Source organism: Cariama cristata, unplaced genomic scaffold (assembly GCF_000690535.1).
Source record: "Cariama cristata isolate BGI_N322 unplaced genomic scaffold, ASM69053v1 scaffold29776, whole genome shotgun sequence".
Lineage (NCBI taxonomy): Eukaryota > Metazoa > Chordata > Aves > Cariamiformes > Cariamidae > Cariama > Cariama cristata.
Window position 1 is genome coordinate 9,360 of NW_009622059.1, and position 20,198 is coordinate 29,557.

General features: G+C 39.7%; 1 protein-coding gene across 1 annotated transcript; it reads right to left on the reverse strand.

Moving 5' to 3' along the window:
• Nucleotides 1-1,410: 1,410 nt before the first annotated feature.
• Nucleotides 1,411-16,772, reverse strand: SEC62 (SEC62 homolog (S. cerevisiae)). The gene is made up of 8 exons (XM_009702207.1): nucleotides 16,734-16,772; nucleotides 12,201-12,306; nucleotides 11,698-11,803; nucleotides 8,853-9,063; nucleotides 7,120-7,212; nucleotides 4,557-4,617; nucleotides 3,634-3,753; nucleotides 1,411-3,008 (listed from the first exon to the last, which is right to left on the reverse strand). The coding sequence occupies exons 1-8, from the start codon at nucleotides 16,770-16,772 to the stop codon at nucleotides 2,542-2,544; spliced, it is 1,203 nt and encodes a 400-aa protein (XP_009700509.1). The 3' UTR covers nucleotides 1,411-2,541.
• Between the last annotated feature and the right edge of the window lie 3,426 nt (nucleotides 16,773-20,198).

Here is a 20,198-nt window from a genome sequence, read left to right on the forward strand (position 1 = left end):
GGGTCATGAAGACCTTTCCTCAACCACTGCACAGCTCCAAGAAGATCTCTTTCTTCACACGAGTTCTTCAGAAGATTGAGTTATTCACTGCAGATCAAGTGAAAGAGCTTAAGGCTAATTCAACTTCTACAGCTGTGTGAGTGTGGAACTCTATTAAGGCGACAGTACAAATTTTTGATAGTTAAGTTTGAGATCTAGACACTTGTTCTCAGGCTGCAGGTGGGTAGTGCTGGTGTATCGCACACATCCACTTCACAGGAAGCAGATGGCAACGTTCCTAAAGTATTTATGAAATGACCATTTCAACTTTATTCTCTCAGCAAGGCCCTTAAGATGTTACTTTACTTTTAGGAGGAAATAAAACATAACTGAAATCAACTGCATTAATGTCCTCAAAAACTAGCAGCGGCTCAGCTGCCTGCTGTGAGCCACCGCCAAACACGTGTGCATGTGGCGGTGCACGCGTTCTGCCGCGGTCAGCGTGCTCATTTGTAAATGCCTTCTGAAAGATACCTACGCAAAAGTTCAGCCACCCTTGGCGTAGCTCCTGCTGGAGAATTAACATAATGCACCGCCAGGATGTCTTCAGTGCAGAGAGGATTTTTGTAACTCCGCACTTGCATGGTAAAAAGCCCGAGTTACCAAGCAAGCTGTAGTACTCGCTCTTCAGGGCAGAGGCACTGTGAATTACAGAGCCAACAACTGAAGATTCTTGCACAGAAAGAAAGGCAGCTCTGTTCCCAACACTAGACACAAAAAGGTGAAATGCAAGCGCAAAGGAAAGTAGCCTCTGCGTCAGCAAAGTGTCAAGAGTGTCTTCAACCAGCTGCCTGAGCGAGGGAAAAGGCAGCCGTTGGTCAAGATGCTTCATCATGACATAACGCATACCTCAGTAAGGCACTGAAGGCAGCAACAGGACTTCGTTAGCTATTTTAATCAGCATCCAGGAGTCAATCCGTTTAGGTAATGGGTCCTTTAATTTTTTTGCTCTATTAATAAAAAAGTGATCCAATTTATCTGTTTCCTTATGGAGTAAATACTCAGGAGATTTAAGAAGCAAATACGCCACATCCATGACTTGTTCATCAGCGCACCCATTGTGATGTATATATTTGCACAATCTGAATAATTAGTATCTTCATCCAAACTGCCGATGCTGGAAGGAAGGGGAAGCAATTCAGCATAGGAAAAAAAGGTCTCTAAGTCCATTATTAAAACGTCACGCTTACCCTTATCTTCTCTGAGTGGGTTCAGGAGACAATCAAATCTACAGTTACTGTCAAGATCATCTAGAGGAATGATGCCGAGTCTTAATGTCTTCAGTGCTTTGTTAACCAAAGCATAGAGTACATCCTCCAAACCTCCAGCAGAAAGGGATGCGTAAGAGAAACTGCACAAACTACTCCAAGATATTTATAAACAAATTATTAATGGTCACTTCATAGTAGCTCCGAGTTACCTACATTTCTGAACAGATGAATACTGTCCCGCCTCTTCAGTTTAAAAAGTACTCCAGTTGCAGAATATAGAAAGTTTTAACATTAAGGCATACATACAGCTATGTTGTTTGCTTTCATTTAATAAAGATCAATTTACTCATACTCAAATACATGGAATGTTGGCACAAAACTAAAGCTCTTGTGGAACAGCTACCAATCATACACAAATATTCTGTGAGGTCCTCTTGACTTGCATTTCTCTGATAGATACACCACAAAATGGCTTTAATAATACAAACTGAATGCTGGATCAAATCTCTAAATAATAAGTAGCAGTTAAAGTAAATGGTTTGCTTTATTTGTAAATTATGTACAGAATACATTTTTTCTTTTTTAATTATGATGGTGCAGGAGAAAGAAAACAGCCGTCATTTCCAAACCGTGCTGCTTCCTTCACCTGCTGGAGATGACATCTTTCTCTGAACCAGATGTACAAAACCAGTTTGGATTTCCTCAGTTGCTGGCATGCAGTCTGGAGAAACAGAGAACACTGCAGCCAAATTCAGCACTACCAGCTTTTTATATTTTCGGCAAAATACTTCAGCTAAAACTAGTTTTCTTAGGAAAGTTTTCACAATCTTTTGAAGATAAAAATCAAGAAAAATATCAAGAAAGCTGTGGGCTAAGAAGGGCTTTACCTAACTAGCTATCAAATGAGTGTAACTAGGAATAATCTGAGATTTGGTCATTCAACTTTTACCTGTCTTACAAAAGCAAGTTTGAGAAGCTAAACTAATTGACCAGTTATGCAAGTACCAGAAAACTATGTTTTTCAGTATGTTTGAGGACGATCTGGGCAATCTATCAATCAATAGAAAGCTTGTCAGATTGATAAAACGTCTGTCAATGGATATTAATGATTAACATAGTACCACGTAATTGAGTTAATGGTTAAAAAAAAGGAAGGAACTAGATAAAAAACCGTTTGGTAACATGTATATTTCAGCAAACAAAGATGCTACTGTATGGTCTATGTTTTGGTGATCAGCCAACAAAGAAAATCCAACCATTTGCACATACTTAGTCCCAAAACCACAGTGAGTTATGATTTTTCATGTGAAGGCCTACTTTCGGTATCTTCCTCCTCTTCCTCTTCACAATCCCCTTCGTCTGTTTGCTGTTCCAGTTCCTCTTTTGTGATCATTTCAAAGTCGTTTCCATTGCCACTACTGTGCTGGGACCTGTCGTCTTCACGCCTGTCACTGTCAGTGTCTGAATGTCGCTCTCCTCCCGAGCCGTCCGTTCCCGAGTTCCTTGTCGCTTCTGTTTTCCCATCGTCTTCTTCCTTCTTCTCACTATCTGATTTCTCCTCACTGTCGTGTTTTTGCTGCTTTTTGGATTCTGGTTTTTCCTCTTTCTTTAAGTCTGCTTTTGGTCCTTTGTATTCGTGTGTGTACAGGGGCCTGAAGGAGTCAATGAATCCCACGTCTGCTGTAAGATTTGGCAGGAACCAGAAGTGATGCCTTCCTCCAGTGATGAGCCAGATGATAAGGAAAAGGATGCAACGAGCTGTATAAAGAAGAAAAAAGGGAAATTTTGGGTTTTATTGTAAACGTACAAAATATACAACTATGGTGTGAGAGATGACGGCTACTAACACCCACCCCAAGCCAGGGACAGGGTTGACCTTGGGGGAAACTCTCTTGTTCTGCAATAGCACTGTGGAATAGTTTGTTCTTACCACGTCTCCCCCACACCATTATCCATCTCTCTTATCTATGATTTAGCTCATAATCCCCCTCTGCTACAGAAACACAAGCCAAAGCAAGCTTTAAAATCCTGGTTATGCCATTCTCACCACTGAATCTGTTCTTATGTACAGTTCTCAGGTTTCTTCCGCCTCCCCCCTTTTTTCTTTTTTTTTTTTTCTTTTTCAAACGGAGGCAGTAAACATATCTCCACTTTACCAAAACCACAGGTGCCACAAGTTTCTTTCTTTCTTTCTTTCTTTCTGTGGCACAGCTCTGACATCCAGTGGCCAGGAGGGAAATGCAGACACAGAATCAGCCTGGCTACTGCTAACAACATCCTGGGAAGCGAGACAGCCGCGCTTCTCAGACCACATTTACATAGGCTGTGTCTCTGCCTCTTTTAGACTTCACCTGCTGACAAAATGAAGACGACTGACACTTACCAACAGCAAGAAGAAGAATACTGGCGACAAAACAGCCTGCGCCTACACTGAGGTAATAAACACCAACACGCATTTCTGCTGGCCAGAGCGGGAACAGAGTTGCGGCTATAACAGCAATCACTAAACAGGAAGGTAATAAGAAAAGTGTGAGAAGCATGATTAGTTTTTCCTGGTACGTAAGTAAAGGTTCTAGGCTTGCTATTTAGGGTGAGTTACTGATAGCATTTTAGGCCTTGACTGAAACCTTATGTAGATTCACTGCTCCTGTTTTCATACTGGGGAGAGAGAGGGACCATATTCAGCAACTCTATGTCACTGGGTTTCGTGAACAGAGCAAAAAGAGCACCTCTGAGGAGAGGGCACGAGCAAAGTGGCAAGCAGGGAGCTGCCTATAACCAGTGCAGCAGAAAACAGGCACAGGGAGCTGGGTGGAGATCATGGTGGCCCCAAGGACTGGTCAAAGGCCTGAATATAGCCCCAAGGGATGACATGGATTCTCAGGAAAGGTGGCTCTCTCAAAGGTGAGGAAGCTGGAAGGCACAGGTCAAGGGTGTTAGACCAGCAGTACAATGAATGATCTGTTAGCTCACTGATGTCACTTAACCTCAGTACTAATTTAGACTAAAAAAAATAAAATTAGCTGATTGGGCTTATCCTACACAAATACAAGTTCTAGGGTCAGATAGGTGTCATTCACAGTTTAAAGTAATTCATTTAACATTTTCACATTTTCAGCTTTTTCCTTTTACCACGGGTAGCCTCTCCACCCTGAGATCAAAATTCCTATGATTGGTATCAAATAATGCTGAAACTGAAGGGCAAAACTCTGTCCAGGGAAGAGACAAACTTCCCCAAGGACAGACAGGCCTGTTGGTACTAGGCCTACATTTGTGATGCACTCACCAATATCTACTCTTACTTACCAAGTACAAGTCCCATGGCAAAAGTTTTAAAGTGAACAGGGTCATAAATCCACACATACACCTACAACAGAAATAATCTGGTTTACACTTGGAAAACAATCTCTCTGATAAACGATTTCATTTATTCCCTCATCCAAATGCTTACTGCCATGCTGTAACACTTGGTGCTGAACAAATGGCCCTGTGGTCAGCACCGTATCGGGGCAGAGGAGCAAGGCAAGGGGTTGTTCTTCGTAGCACAGGTTACACTTCTGAGTAGGACTTGAAACAGGTTTCTGCCAGGGCAGGAGGTGCAAAAGGAGAGAGCCAGCCAAGGGGCTGCACGCCTGCGTGCCCTCGCCGCTGTCTTAGCTGTGCGCTGATTATAGTCTGAGCCTCAAGGCAGGAGGCCTGAGGACAGGGTGCTGCTGCTGGGGCAGGACACAATGCAGAGCTGGGCAGGGCACTGGCTGCGCTGGAGGCTTCTAGCTGGGAGGGGAAAGAAGGAAGGGATCCATACTGTGTAACAAAACCAGCAGAAATCTCAGACTGCATCTCTCGAAGAATTACTTCATGAAAGAAGTTGTACCCAGAGTGACTTACAGGTGACACAAAATCCCAGGGAAAACAGACAGTAAAACTGATGGGGAAATGGAAGAAATAGCACTGAATCGAGGTTTGTTTTTAATCTTTCTTTACTCATTAATGTTGTTCAGCATGAAGCCAAAAATCTTTTGTAAAGAAATAAAAAGTTTCTCAGGTCCACCAAGTGGAAATAAAAAAAATACTTCTAGCTTTGAAGAGATTCCCTTAAGAGAAAAAACCAGACTGAAAATAAGGAACAAAACAACCAGCTGAAATGCTCAGTTCAGCTCAAGTCCCATTTGATGGCCTCGGGTAAGTGCAACTGTACCCTCTGTTCCACAGTGCGCTGTTATCTAAACATCTACACTTGCAACAGTCGGTCCCAAATGTCTCTGCAAGAACTATGGATCCATTTGAATCAGATTTGCTCAGACTTATAAAAAAAAAAAAACCTTCTTGGTAAAGTACAGGATTTTCTGAACTAGAAAAACAGGCTATTTTTTTTCTTACCAAACTAAACAGTTTGAATCTTAGCTATTAATTGTGAAAAGAAGCTGCTGATTACTAGAAACCAGCAACCCTCATCACAGATGTGTTAATACAAACTACCAGGAGGACACCTTAGAGGCAGTAATACAGTTTTTCAGTGTGATGCAACAAGTATTTAATATTCTACTTCCCACAGGGTGTGAGAGTTGACTACAGGGAAGTGTAGCTCTGCTGCCAGTCAGCTGTTCTGTGAGTCCAAACAAACTGAAGATCACGACCGGTGACTGGGCAATAACCTAGTATGTAATATTCAGTGTTTATAAGTGCAAAGTAATAAAGAAAAGGGAAAAAACAGCTTATGTAAATACACAAGGATTGGCTCTAAATTAGCTACTACTTAAAAAAAGCTCTTGGGAGTTGCAATTCTTAAAAAATGTCAGGTCATTAATAAACAAAAAGGAAACAATGTTAAGACAAGAAGTAAATACTATTATACTCCAAATACAGTACTGCACCCTCATGTTAAATGCTGCCCACCATCCTGGTTCCTCCATGGAAAAGACAATAGGGAGGATCAGAGGTAGGTGCGATTCTACATGAGGTGGGATGAAACAGAGCAAGGCAGGTTGTAAAAGAACTGACTGAGAAGGGTGAAATAAAGACACGTAAAGGAAGTACCTTTTCTGCACAAGTGATTAATTTACAGAGTTCACTGCCACATATGTTTTATAACCGAAGGCGAGATTCCACTACAGTGGCGCACAGCATCGACTTACCATTTATCCCAACTCTTAAAAGCACAAATACGACTCTCTACGTTACAGAGCTGTTAAAGAATTAAATTCTTTGTCCTCCAGGAAAGCAAAGTACAGAGAAGTATTTAAGACCACCATTTCAGTTGTAAAGCCAGGATGAGAATTCAGGGATGCCTAAGCGTCACCTATCTGCTCCGAACACAAGGCCAGGCAGCCTCTGGGTGGCAGATATTTTTTTATTTCCTGTCTTGTGATTGAACATCATGCTCTAAAAGGCTTGTGTTTTGTTAAGAAATATTTCAGCATATTTTGGGTTGGAAGGGAGCTCAGGAGATCTCTAGTCCACCCTCCTGTTCAAAGCAGGCTCAGCTGTGAGGCCTGCCCAGGTTACTCGGGCGTTTACCCACTCTGGTCTTGAAAGCCTCCGAGCAGGGAGGCTGCAGAACTGCTCTGGGTGGCCTGCTCAGACACTCCATTACACCCTGAGGACACACATTTCACCTCATGGCCACCGACATGTAAACTACTGGTCATTAAGTTTTCCTTTCGATTTCTTAAGTTACCGTCCTACATTTAACTCCCGCTAACCTCCTTGCAAATATCTAAAACTCTGATGTTTCAAGATCAGCCATCACACCGCCATTAGTTTTTCTTTCAACACGTCAAGAAAGAGTTTGCAGAAATCCAGTAAATTAACCTATTACCTGACGATAGTACACTGACACTAAAAGTTAGAAAGTATCCATAAATCTTACCTCGTTTCCATCCAAGAAAACTTGGTCTTCGTGTGGCTCAAGTTTAAATTTCCTCTTAGTTTCCTTTTTCTTGGGTGTTCCTGGGGTCTCATCCTGAGGACAAACACAAATTGGACATATTTAAAAAAATAAAAGAAAATTAAGAGGGTTTTAATTTCTAGTATTTGAATATATTGGGTCTGGTAACTTTTCAGAAACTTAAGATTACGTTCACACTTTTTTTTTTAAAGTAAGGATGCTTTATTTCCTCCTGTTCTCATTTATGACCAACTAGGTACCTCAAAAATAAAGGAAAATTGTAAGGAAAGAGAAATTTTATTTTTAGTTAGTGTCTAAGGACTAGACTCTGACTTCAGGATTACATGTTGTCTTCAAATGCATAGCAAAGCCCCACTGATACTAGCAGGAGTCTGCACAAAGACGAAGAACAGGGTACACCACTTCATAATCACTAACTTTATTAGAATTATTTGGCACCTCGGTGCCGTATTTACCACATAGGCATCTTTTCAGAATCAGTTTCTGCCTGTTTATTCTCTGTCTTCCTCAATCTCTTTTTTGGATCTTGTGCTTCCTCTTCCCTGTCTCCTGTTTCCTTCTCTTTGCTTCTTTCTTTGCTTGAAATTACCTTTCTGGTTTTTGTCCTGTGGTGATGTTCAAGTTACTACCCACTGCATTATATAAGCCACTACAATATCAGTTCAATAAATAATGATTAGTTTAAAAATTAACATTACATTTAATAATGTAACTCTCCAGATGACAGGGAATTGGAGGAGTTCATAACTTTCATAATCAGCATTTTAAAGTACTTCAAGAGCTAGGTAATCTTATACTGCCTTCTATGTTTAGACTGCCAGGGAGATTGTTTTAATTCTTTTATTAGCCATGTAGCTTTCTTCCCAGATCTAGACCTCTGTACCGGCAGACTGTACCTCTCACTAAATGTGCCGTTATTTTGCTTAGGAGTGTCTGAATGGGAATCACTTTTGAGCACTAGCCTACTAACTCTCACTGCATTCAGACCACTGCATGTAAAAGAAAAAAACCACATCCCCTCATCAAATTTCTCCTGCAGATTCCTAACATTTTAATTTAGGAATTCTGTTCTGCTAATAAAATAAATCAGGAATTAAAACATGAAAGAACGCATGAAAACTTGCACAGTAATTATAGCTTGAACTTTAAAGAAAGTAAATCAGAAGTCTGTGAAAACTAGGCATTATGCAGATTAGTAATGGAGCTGTCACACACAAAACCAGCCCGCTCTCACAGAGCTATGTACAAACACCAAGTATCAAATATTACATTCCAAACATTCTTATTACCAAAACATTGCAAAATTGTTTTTGTTTTACATGTGCAGCTGCACTGTTTTAAGATGTTAGGTCCCATGCAAATGTGTCACTCTATGCTAACGTGTACTTGCACAAAGCATCATTGCCCACTGCAGCTGAGGAGAAGTAGTTTTTGATTAACTCAGTCCACATGAGAAGATGATGAGGTACATAAAGGCCCCGCTGAAGCCTCTTTTTTGATCTAGATGAAAATCAGAGAAACTCCAACATTTTTTTTTAAAAAAAAGGCAGCATATTTTAGAGATGAAAACAGGCAAAAAAAGATATGTCACATTTTAGAACAACCAACTATCTTTTTAAGCCAATGTAATCTTAACAATCACTTAATATATCCTCTGTTACAGGTTTGTCTCTTCTCTTACAGACAGTACTTACCTTCTTACACTCCTCTTTTTCACCATCTTTTTTCTTTTCCTTTTCTTTCTCCTTCTTAGTTTTTTCATCTTTGCCACTTTCCTTCTTGCTCTTTTTCTCCTCTTCTTTCCCACTCTCCGCCTTTCCTTTTTCCTTTTCTTTCTTTGTATCCTTGTCAGGTTTCATTTTCATCACTTTTAATGCTCGATGAAAGAACTGTTTTTTCAGGAGTCTTAAAATGAAAAAAATTAAATCATAGATTTAAGTGTGGCTGTGATAATAATGTTTACACTCAATTATGTTATTAGATACCATCTAGATTATTTAGCTAATATAATCATGAATAGCACAACTGAAAGACAGAGGTCACCATCATCTGCTCTATTTACAACTAAATACACCAGACCTAATTATCCTGTCTCTCACCTCTTGCTTTGCTTTTTCCATTCATCTGTGCAAAACTGGTAAAACCCATGCTTTTCTGTGGCAGCATTTTGCATAGATATAAACGAATATGCAAGATGCAGGATGGAGAAAGCCACCAGGTCAATTTAATTATCTTTCCCATTAATGCAACTCCATGCGGTATTTCTTTTCAAGTTCACGTCAATGTATTTCATAGCAAAAATAAGAAAGCGGACACATGGCTTATCAAGTTCCTTGGTAAGTGGTGCACGATGAGTAAGATCACCCTGTTGGAACTGTGCTACATCTGCAAGCCTTCCATTCATGTCAGCATACCTTATAGTAAGTATACGTATGGCCAGCGGGGCACCAGGAAGCAGTATTTGGTAGTCTGAAGGTTGTCACCAGCAAGTAACGTCCTCCAAAGGATGATAGCCAAATTCAGAATAGGAAGAGCAGTACAGAATACTGCTCTTCAGACTGAGAGGAAGCAGTGGGCTGTGAAATCCAAGCACACATTCATACCGAAAATCCTGATCCCACGCATTAAATCAATTGGATTTGTCCTTGATTTCTTTTATCTCTTGCTGCAGACCAAATCCTTACACTGGACTGCTTGTTAAATTAGGAAAACTCACTAAAGAGAGAGATGACGTTCTACCAATTAAATTTATATGCATGATGACTATCAAGGAGAGTTGTTTCAGGTATATAAAAAAAAGTTCCTTCAGACAATCGTTAACATGGATTCTCTTTCTAGCGACAGAAAACCACTTGTTTGAGAGAAACTACTTCTCTTCACAGCTGGAAGTTTAGGGCGCTGAGGTACTGCGCAGCCCACAGGACAGGCCTGGCCTGCAGGACAGCTCTTTCACTTGCAGGAGCCACCTCTGCCTCCCCGATGGAATATCAAAAGACGGCACTGTGCAAGACCTCCTGCTCCGAGCATGCAGCCGCGGTACCAGTGTGGCCAACAGCCAGGCTTGGTGGGACAGACCTTGACATAACTAATGAAGTCCAGGCTGCTTGCCGATTCCCCACTTGTTAACCCTCTCTATATAACCTATATGCTGAACAAAGCATTAGTGACGTAGCTTATTTGTGAACAAAACCCCTCAAAAGAGAACTTACTGAACTTAAATGAATGTATCAGTGTACCGGGAGATCTTATGTACTGGAACAGCATTATGAATTCAGTTAGTAACTTGATTTAAATATGCAACTGATTGATGCAATTGACACAGGATGAAGGAGCAGGATCTGAGATTTGGGTTTTGTTTGACAGGGCAGGTAAAACAAGCAATAGCCACACCAAGAGAGCTAAGGCACTTGTTTTTTATATGAAAAAGAGCCTAAGCAGCCTCTTACCCTGAAGGGAATATTTTTGTATTAGGATATTCCTCTGTCCCTTTCAAAACGCAAAGGAAGTAGACAGTGCTAATGTTTAAAACTCTGAAAACAGCTTCAGTGACCAAAGGTGGCCTTAGCATTAGTAGCAATATAGAAGCCAGCAAGAGAAACCAAACTGCAGACATGGTACAGTACCAAACAGATCATCAGGGCACAAAATGATACTGGTGATAACAATCAGCGCCAGAGAACAGCAGGTTGAACTAATTTTCCTTGCACACTACAGAGGCATTCTTTACACTGCTGGAGCTGAAGGACTTAACCAACTGTTGTCTCATCCAGTGCTTTAGTAACTGAAGAACAAACACACAGACTCCTACCTCAGTCCAAAGACTCTGGAAGGGAAAACTTATTTTCCTGCTTGTCTTAAAATAATGCTTTTTTCTAAACTTTCTTGAAGAAATCAGCAAAGGATTAAAGTTCAAACACCAAATCAGCCCTGCCTCAGCCCTGGAACTGGGGGGAAGAATCTCACCTTGTTGGATGACTACCTAAAAGAGGCCAGAAAAAAAAAAGACTAAATATTAGCCATATTCTTGATTTCTAAGCAGCTTTCGCAGAGCTCTCCGAGTGTAGACGGTCCTCTTAACCCTACATGTCTGCCCCAAATGAGGTACAGTCAGACTACGCCCCTTATCTAAACAAAGCCCTCAGAGTACACTAAGCAGCAGGGACATACCATTTGAGAGGCATACACTGAACCTCAAGGTCCAACTTCTGCCAGGATAGCAGACTAGGTCCACGAGAAGGAGAGATTTGAGAGCTCTGACCCTACTAATTTCAAATAACTATAAAATTTAGGAAAATAATTTTGTTCATCGTGCTGCCCCAAGCAGCACCATGAAAGCATGTGAGAGTTTTGAGATTAAAGATGATGAAACTACATTGTTTCCACCCTCAAACACAGTAATAAAAATACAATCATTATTTTTACATACAACCACAAATGTTTTAGAACTCACAAAGCCTAAGTGAGATTGGTTCCTAAATAACTAAGACATCTTGACAACTATACTCATTAATAAAACTGATGAATTGGGCTAGGTCATACCTGTTGCAGTAATCAACTACAGACTCTCGGGTTGTAAATAAAGCCTCTTCTCCTTTCTTTGCCTTTGCCCATTTCGAATCCAGGAGGCAATCCACAGCTTTTGAGGCTAGAGGGAAAAATGGAATTAAAAATGCATTAAAATTAACAACATTTATTTTAATGTTTAGTTTACATTCCTTGAACCATACCAACCAGTCAGTCCATTCTAGTGATGTTCCACATCCTCTCAATCTTTAAAGAAAGACTAGCCACTATGCTGAAACACGTTACTTGTGACAACTATACACCTTTAAATCACAGAGCAATAAGTTTATTGTGTTTACTTCAGGCTGGTAAGATTAATTTCCTGGCTCTCTGATGCCCAGGTAAGTTTTCAAAACCAAACTGTAAGATCAGTACATATTAGATAAAGTACTACTGATAAAAACAGAACAGCCTCCCCCACCGCCCTCCAAGTACAATGTTAGAAGAAAGTTACATTCTCTGGTTAAAAGTAACCCTACCAATAAAATAATCAACTCGGTGGCCCATCATGTTGGTGGATTTTGTTGGACAGTTGAAACGCAAGTATTTAGCAACAGCCTTCTCCTCTTTGAATGGCTCACCAACCTCCTACAATAGTAAAAGTCCAAAATTAATACAGTTTTAAACACATGGGAAAAATCACTCATTTGGGCTTAAAAACCAGATATTGCAGTCCTCATTATTTTATGGCAATATATAAATAACAAATAAAATGTAAAAGATGTGAAAATAGGTCAAGTCATTTTTCCCAAGAACTTTCTGTCGACATAAAGCAAAAAAGCAGGAATACTGGAGTTAGACAATCTGAAGGTAACGACTACGAACTCCTTTAACAGCTCTGTAAAAAGAGCAAACTAAAGGCGGAACCAAGAGAAAAGCACTGGGCACGTGGAAAGCTGCTTAAGGCACACAAGCGTGGATGAAAACAGTTGCAAAGCTGAGAGCAAAGAAAAACAAGAGAGTGAGGGATGAGTATGTATGAAATGACAGAAATGTAGGCACACTGACAGAATACCAAGCAGCTTGAATTTCATGTGAAATGTTGAAAAGAAGCTGAAAGACGTGGCTGGAAAATTTCAGTACCACTGCATGACTACAAAATAACTTAAACTTCAGGGTACCACTGAGGAGATTCTTCCAATCTAGGGACGAGGAACATCAGTATGATGCACAGCAGGATGAAGTACACGGACATCAAAACAGCTGTTTTACGAAAAGGGAGCCCTCAGTCTGCACACATCCATAAATTCTGTACATTTGCCAACTTGCAGAGAGGTAGCAGAATTCAAAGACGCGTAAGACAGAAGGATGGAGATGGGCATTTTCAGTTAGGTAGAGTTAAGACCTAATATTTGTAAGCAGGAAAGGAAGACCTTTCTAAAGTTCCTGCTTCACGAAAATGTATCTGAAACAGCCATTTGGCATATTATACTGACTCATGCAAACTTCCCCAAAATTCCTTTCTGTGAGAGTTCTTTTAATCAGTAAGGCTTAGTTCTCCAAATCCCACGGCTACTTGCAGATCAGTAACAGAGGAACACTAGGACATCTTTTCAGACCGGCAGTACCTTTTCTGTACCTATTCTTCTCGTGCTGGCCAAAGAAATAGATTACAGAAGCCACAAAACAGACTGGTGATTTACAGGAATAGATAGATTCAAAGATTCTATTTAAAGACATAATGTTTCTAAAGTCAATAAACATATACAACCGCCATTACCACTTTTAAGATATATAATCATAATATCACAAGAAGCATGTTAACTCAAAATGCAAGGTCATATAGATGTTGTTACACCAGAATAAAGAGTTCAGACGGTGAGAGTTGTTAATTTCAACAGTTTGCACAGCTAACTTTCAAAATCAACTGGTTAACGAACTATCCTTCTAGAGGAGCCTGTTGCTTTTCCTATCTGAGGACAATTTCAAAAAGAATAGTACAGGCATAAGATATCCAAATGACCAAAAGACTCCATAGTTCGTTAGTTCTGAGATTACTGAGGTTTTTTTCTTAAGCCTAAATTCTTCATATGTATGCAGAAATAGGCTCTCACACTCATCAGTTAAGTTTTAAAAATGTGCCCAAATTAAGCCAGATGATCCTAACAGTCCTCATATAGATTACATTAACTCTTCCTCCACGTTCAATCCCTTTTTTTTTTTCTTTTTAAATTTTAAATCTGTATAAAACATCAGATAACTCATGGAAAACGACTCACTAACTGACGGTGCATGTATGCACACAATTTATATACTGTGGTTTGAGGTCCCCTTATATGGTAGAGTTGTACCAGTAATTGTAAATCACTGATGATGCTACCAAGTTTGGTACCAAAACAGATTTGGTTTAAGAGCAACAAAATGAGTTACAATGCATGGGAAGAAAATCAGCAAACGCATACCATCGCTACCGTATGGCACACATGCTAAGGTACCATGGAGACCGATGACTACATGCAGCAACTGTGTTTGAAAATAATGCTTTTCTAGGATTTCCCACCAGCAGATTAAACTTGGAACAACAATTCACAGGGCAAATGTTGTTCTTCACGGCATAGACAGTTAAACAGTCAGAGAAGCTACAGATATTCACATCAGTTTTTCTTTTTCTTCTTCCTAAAATATTTATGATTCTGCTAGGTCATGTGATACACTACACAGGCAGTGGCTTGGCACCAGGAGATTTTTTTTTATTTGGTTGCTCCTTACTATCTATTGCTTTGTCCTTTTCTGTGGGATAGTTTCATAACATCCCAAACAAAAAAAGCTTCCTTGTGAGAGAGACTGCCACAGTTTAACTGAGCTCATTCTGCAACAGTTTCCCCTGCAATTTAATCCTCATTTTTCATCCTATTTCCTTCCCTTTATTTGCAGAGCCAGGCTTCTGTTAAAATATTAGAACAGATGACTGACAGAAAATAATATTACATTCAATCATAAAGTGAAATCAACAAAAGCACTTAAAATTTCAGTATCCTAAGCACAACTGTTTGAAGATACGGTTCAGTGGATCTTTAAGTTCAGTTGTACAACCAACCAAAACCCAGGCACTTTAAGCCTCCTTATATACTAAGAAAAAGATTACACAAATGAATCAAGGGGTAGTTCTCAATAAATTACAAAGGTTTAAAACAGATGACACAGCCTTAAAAAGCACATGAAAACCTCCTGATATTTAAAATTTGCTTTTATAGGAAAGACAGAAGGATTCAAGAAACATCTCAGGCGATATATTTCTGGAATGCTGTAAAATGTCTTCTCAATTAAAATTCTATGATTAAACTGTTTTCAATTAATAAAAAAATAGGATAGCGTCCAGCTTCCAAATACTTCTGCTCTAGGTTTCGTTGTAGACCCTTGCATCTGCTTTGCTTTTATATATCGAAAAATGCATGCTGTCACTAGACAGCATATAAAATGGAGAGATTTATGATCCCTGATAATTCACAAACTCTGCAAGAATGCCATTAAAAATAAAATCAAATCCAATTTCTTATTTATCTAGACAAAAGAACTCCATCTACAGGAAGACAGGAAAAGCAGTGCTCAGCATACCTACTTACTAGAAATGCAATGACATTTTAAAATTTTTAAAAGTAATTCTCAAGCATTCCTATCAAAATTCTGCCCTGTATGAATTAATAAAACGACACTGAGATTTCCAAATCCAGGAACCTTCCAGACTCACTGAAGCGAAAGGAAAACCCTAATCAAATTATTTTTTCACCATTATCTCCCAAATCAAAGTATAGCACAGTGCATTCTGAACTTCCTTCAACACACTGATGTAGTTCCCTGTTAATTCAACCTCCAACTGGGACTGCAGCAGCAAAGAAGCCTGCATACATTAAAAATAAAAACATCTGAACTGAGCTATTAAAACTAGTGTGCCTGTGAGCTTCCTTCTCTCTCTCATCTCTACCTCTACCAGTATGACTTATTCAGGTTCCCTTCCTCCTGGAACCACTCAGTGGATGTCAAAAGGCCAGAGCATATTTGTGGTTTGAAATTACACTTTTTTTTCCCTCCTTTGCATCACAGTCGTGAGAAGACAGGTACGGACCCAAGACAGGAGGATTTCCTTTCACAACATTATGATGTAAACAAGGTTTCTGGAAAATCAGAAGAGAGTAAATAATGACTATCACTAACAAGACAAGTTATTTCATGTGCAGACAAAGGCATTACAAGGATTTATGCTCCTCTCTTTTAAAGGGGTCATCAAAATTCTTTGATTTCAATAAAATGAATATCTAGTTTATTTCTTTGCTTTTACATCCAAGAATTTAGATTTTCGGAACATCGTCCCTCACAGAAGACTTCTGAAGCCTAATAGTTTATACAGTTTTCAGGTAAGGAAAAGAAGAAATTTAAGCACATTTGTCACGTGCAGCCTGTTTTTCAAGCTGAGAGGCTACATTAAAAATGACACTCTGTCAACCCACGTTCGGTTCTTCACACCTCTCCTCATATTCCAAGGACACTACAACTGCATTGGCGTTATCTACTCTGAAGATGGTCTGAGCACATCAAAGCTTGGGCTGAATCACAATATTATCTTTTTCCTTTCACTGCTGACTCTCAGGACCTTAGACTAGAAGATGTTCTGTGGCAGGGGAGTGGGTACTCCTCATCCATGCTGCTGAAACATTTATACTTTGCCTAAAATAAATCAAGGTTCAGTAGGACAGAGAAAAAGCACACAAATTAGCATGATTTGAGAGATCCCTGGTTGGGAGTGGACAGGGGGAAACAAACACATTAGAGTCTTAGGACTTGCTCTTAGGACTCCATCTGTATTTTCTTCAGTGACTAACCAACATAAAATTGTCCGACTCTTGCACTGATGACCAGTACATGGATTGCCCGAGGTCTCTTAGACTGTGGCAGAGCCATGCAGAGAAACCAGTTCTTCTGGATTACCCTGGCTGTGTGCTAGCCACAAGACATTAACTTTTCTTTACAGAAAAATATTAACAGATATTTTTTGTCCTATACATATCCTATAAAACCAGAAGTATTTGTTTTCTTCTTTCTTTCTTTTTGGCCATCACTGATTTTTTTGAGCAAAAGCTGTAAACATACAGAGTTCTAAAACACATGTCAAAGGAGAAAGGTATAGTATTTTGAAGCTAGAACATGCCAGCTTCAGTCCTCTTCTAACCCTACGATTTCTTCCCTTCCCACCTCCAAAAATGTAACTCAGATTTTCAAAAGACAGCAATTCTTGTTTTAACGACAAGTGGGGCTGCTACTTCCCCCGGCCCCTCAATCTTTGTTTCCTCCTCCTCTATCACCTGACACCACTCACTTTCAAAGAAGTTAGTTAGCCATTCTCCTTTGTTATCACCCCACTCAGTTTTACTAGAATTTATGAGAAAATAAAGACAAACAGGCAAGCTGGATTAAAATCTGTGTTACTGGAAAACCATTGCATTGCCTTTTCTGAAGATCCTTTCCATACTCATTGACAAAAAACTGTAGCACAGGAGGCCGCAATGCAGCTGTTGCACATTCCCCTTCCAGCAAAGCCCAAATCAAGACATGAAAGAACTGTAGGCTACAACAATCAATTCTGATTAGCAGATGTCCTTCATCAGGAGGATCTCAAAGCTTGAATCCAGGAGAAAAAAAAAGTCAACGAGGGAAGTACGTGGCGTTAATGGTATGTACACAGCATTGATGCCACCTCAGCCATCAATTTGCAGTGAGACATTTGCCTAAGAACCTCCCAAGAACTATTTTCTCTGTTCGTAAGAGCAGTATTTATATGCATTAACATTTCTAGAGCAGAGGACGCAGCACTAAGGTGCTATGCAAGTGCTATTAATCGCAACGCAAAGATAAACAAAACTTCGCATGGGCAGAATAAAACCGTGCACAATGGAATCTGGCCAATGTAATTAAAACTTAATGCCTACTTAACAGTCAAATTGCAGACCTGCCAACAAAGTGCCACACATGGGCAGAATAAAACCGAACACAATGGAATCTGGCCAATGTAATTAAAACTTAATGCCTACTTAACAGTCAAATTGCAGACCTGCCAACAAAGTGCCACGTTACCCAGCTGAATGCTTGTCAAAGTAACCAGCTCTGAAGATTTTGTGCTTAAGTGAGTATTTCAGGATACGTATGGAACCATATTTTTTTCCAAGAAATGAAATAGCTTTGATCAGGTTGCTGGAGTAACAGGCATTCAAAGACATCTCCCACCTTGTGAGATGTATTAAACTGGCCATTAGACAACATATGTTGTTTTTTCTTTTAATGAGTCCTTTACATACCGCAAGCATTCTTCATTTCAGAAATTTGAATTGTGTGGGAGCCCACTGGCTGGGGCAACCTGCACCCTACAGACCAGTCTCTTTGCACTACTGCATGCCTGAAGTAATTTCCATCTTAATTACAGTTAAATTACCATCATGAATGACACCTTGAAAACTTTACCTCTAAAATGTCTTTAATCAAACTTTTGAAGTTAGGATTTCTGCAACTTCCATAACTTTCAGCTTGCTGCCAGAGGAAGGGTCTAAGCTATGCAATACAGATTGGGCAATGTGTCTTTTTATGACAATGCATTCTATACAACACAACCTTCCTGTTATCACTTCTGATGGAAAACACAGAAAGTAGGCTTGACAGAACTTTGAACTATTTCACTGAGAATTTTTTCAAGTCTCATCTCATGTGTAGCTAGCTGACCTAACTACCATGATTCCAATCTTGATGGCAGACATAGAATCCTATAAAAATTATTCAGGACCCAGGTTCTGTACACATCGTATTTGTAATCGAACTCTATTACATCAGTCTCTTCCACAGCTAAATACACCATCTCCTCCTAAGAGTCTTACTTTTGTCAAGGAATACAGCTCTACTTAACGACAATGGGGTATTCAAATGTCCGACTTGCATAGGGTATGATAAATAGTTTCTTTATTAAGGGGTACACATCACTCTAAAATAGGTACACACTTCTAAAGCACTTGAAACACCTACAAATAAAAATTCCACACTCCATTTTAAAAGAAGAAACTTGCAGCATTATCCTGAAATATGATAATCATACTGTAACTATGCCAATAAAGTCCAAAAAGCTTAAAAAAAAAACCCAACCAAAACACCACACCAACTACCAAGAAAAATACACGCTGTTTTATTCACCAACCAATTAAGAACAGCCTTTGGGCATTCAACAGTATTCTTTGTTCACTGCCTTGTCTTCCCATTGTTGTTGACATACACTGGGAAACGACTAAGACGTAACACACATTTATCTGCACAATTATATCACAAATTTAGGCCACAGTCTTAAACCTTAAGTGTTAACACCCAGACATCGACTTAATTACTAACAATCCGGGAAATACTTTTACTGCTAACAGGCTGGAAATTAAGCATGTGCTTAAGTGCCTGCAAGACCACAGCCTTGGGTATTATACAAAACATTAGATTACATTTAATTTGGTTTTGATGGATGCTTTATTGAGCTGTTGTCATCCTTGGTAAGGGACAGTCTATGATGATTATGAAAGAGAATAATTCTATAATGTTTTATGATAATTCATTGAACGCCTGTGATTGATAAGGCTTGCTTAACAAGATTTTGATTCAATACTCTTTGCATTTCTTTCCCTGCCCCAGTAATCTGAATTAAGGGGGAAAAAAGGAACCATTACAAGTACAGGTACATCTCCATCTTCTACGGGGAAGGAAAAGTAGGGTGGGAAGCGAAAGGATGTGAAAGGAGAGGGCAAGCAAGCAGAAGGATTACATAGGAAGTGTACATTGATGAATGGCTCCATGATTTCTCTTGTGAATATTATCTCCACTTACAGCAGAGCAATAAATCCCAAACAAAGGCTATTTAGGCTTAGCGTTAATAATACGTAACAGTAACAGGCATTATAGTAACTAATGCTGTAACTATGCACAAAACACGCATTAAAAACTCTGTAAAATTCACTGTTAAAGTTACATATTGAGAAGTCCAGACTTCCAGGTGAGTGAAAACACCTAAGCAGTCTTCACTTTGCCTTTAGGTGACACCACATAATTATCACTACATTTTAACGTGATCTCAAAGCTGATTAAGCCTATTTTTAGACACAGTTGTTTGTTTATGTTATCTAAAACCAAATTTCCTTTCCTTACCACATCATTTCCTGGCTGAGGCACGTTTGTTTTTAAGATACTTATACCATCTGTCCCATGTCTTTTGCTTACGAATCACCGGAATAGGCACGCTGGGTGACAGCTCTAGGCTAAGGTGGCTGCTCGCCTGGGTTACACTACATTAAGCTATTGTTCAACATCGGTAACGGGTGAGAGCCTAAGTATAATACGGCGATTAAAAATAGGTAACAGCTCGAAACCTCACCCTCTGGTCATGGAGAAAGACGATGTGCTTTTGAGGGCGCAGACCCCACGAGGACAGAACCACCGGGCCCTCGGATGAACGGGAGGCCGGGGCT